General features: G+C 70.5%; 1 protein-coding gene across 1 annotated transcript in view; it reads left to right on the top strand.

Annotated features, from left to right (window-relative positions):
- Positions 1 to 1233, top strand: part of MNEG_6449 (Cell cycle checkpoint protein RAD17) — a gene marked incomplete at both ends in the record, with an annotated part of 6753 nt that extends 5520 nt beyond the window's left edge. Inside the window, 2 exons of the mRNA XM_014045076.1 lie at positions 243 to 728; positions 1004 to 1233. Of these exons, the coding sequence (XP_013900530.1) occupies positions 243 to 728; positions 1004 to 1233 (716 nt within the window). The remainder of the gene's footprint in view (positions 1 to 242; positions 729 to 1003) is intronic.
- Between the last annotated feature and the right edge of the window lie 26 nt (positions 1234 to 1259).

Genomic DNA, 1259 nt, shown 5'->3' with positions numbered 1-1259 from the left:
GTCCGGGCCTGCAAGGGTAGGAGGGGGAGGGGAGGGTGGCACAGTAGGGCTGGTTGTGAAAGAGGGTGGCAGGGCCCGCATGCGGGCAGCCTTCAATAGGTCCCCTTGCTGACTGCTGCGGGTCCGATGGGTGCCCCAGCAAGCGACCGCCAGCCCGTTGGCCCCCGCTGCCCACATATGCATCACACATACGTAAAGGTATGTGCACATGCTCCCACCCATGATTGAATCCTATGTTGCAGGGCGCGGCCGGCCTGCAGTACCAATCCAAGCTGGACGACTTTGACGCGTTTGTGGCGCACTCCAAGCTCTCAGTGCTGCCGTTTGCGCGCCCGGCGCCACCACAGCCACTGCAGCAGCTAGCGCCTTCTGCCCAGGCCGGCGCCGCAGGCGGCAGCCAGCCTCCAACACAGCAGCCACGGTCGGAGGACGGCAGCCAGCGGGGCGCCGCCGGCGCCGTCATCACTCCAGCAGCTGCTGGGAAGCTGCTGCTGCTGGACGACCTGCCTTACGTCGGCGACGCCGAGCGGCGGCAGCGGCTGACGGCGGCGCTGCGCGACTTGTGCGTCACGTGCCGCTGCCCGGTCGTGCTGATCACGACAGAGACCAGCGGCGGCGGCGGCGGGGCCAGGGGCGGCTACGGCGGGGGCTACGGCGGTGGTTTTGGCGGCGGCGGCGACGGGGGCGCCATGGGGGCAATGGGCGGTTACAGCAAGGGGCTTCACAAGGTGGGTATCGGAATTCAGCGCCGCTGCGTGCCGTGCGCAGAGGGCCGCAGCAGCGGTCAGGACCGAGGGCCTGCTATGTGCAAGCCGGCGTGCGTCTCTAGGCTGACCGCTGGTGCAATCGGTGGGATTGTTGCTGCCTGGAGCGGAGCGCGGTGGGCCGCGTCTCGGGCCGTCGGCTGTCTCTGAGGCAGGCGATCGCGCCGACGCCCTCACTCACCTGCCTGCCAATTCCGACGTCTGACCGTCTTTCATGCACTCGGCCCCGCCCTTGACAGGACGTGTTGTCACTGCTGGACTCCCTCGGGGCCGCCACGATCACGTTCAACCCAGTGACGGCCAACGCGCTCGCCAAGGCGCTGGTGGCCGCGGCCGCCAAGGAGGGGCTGGAGCTCCCGCAGCACGCGGCGGCCGCGATCGCGCAGGCGGCGGACGGGGACCTACGTAACGCGATGCAGAGCCTGCAAGTGTACGCGGGCGGCCGCCCCCGCGCCGCGGCGGCGGCGGCGTCCGCCCGCGGCCGCGGCGCGGGCG

Source organism: Monoraphidium neglectum (assembly GCF_000611645.1).
Source record: "Monoraphidium neglectum strain SAG 48.87 unplaced genomic scaffold scaffold01046, whole genome shotgun sequence".
Taxonomy (NCBI): domain Eukaryota; kingdom Viridiplantae; phylum Chlorophyta; class Chlorophyceae; order Sphaeropleales; family Selenastraceae; genus Monoraphidium; species Monoraphidium neglectum.
Note: the sequence above shows the minus strand (reverse complement) of the source record. Positions and strands in the feature narration are given on the sequence as shown.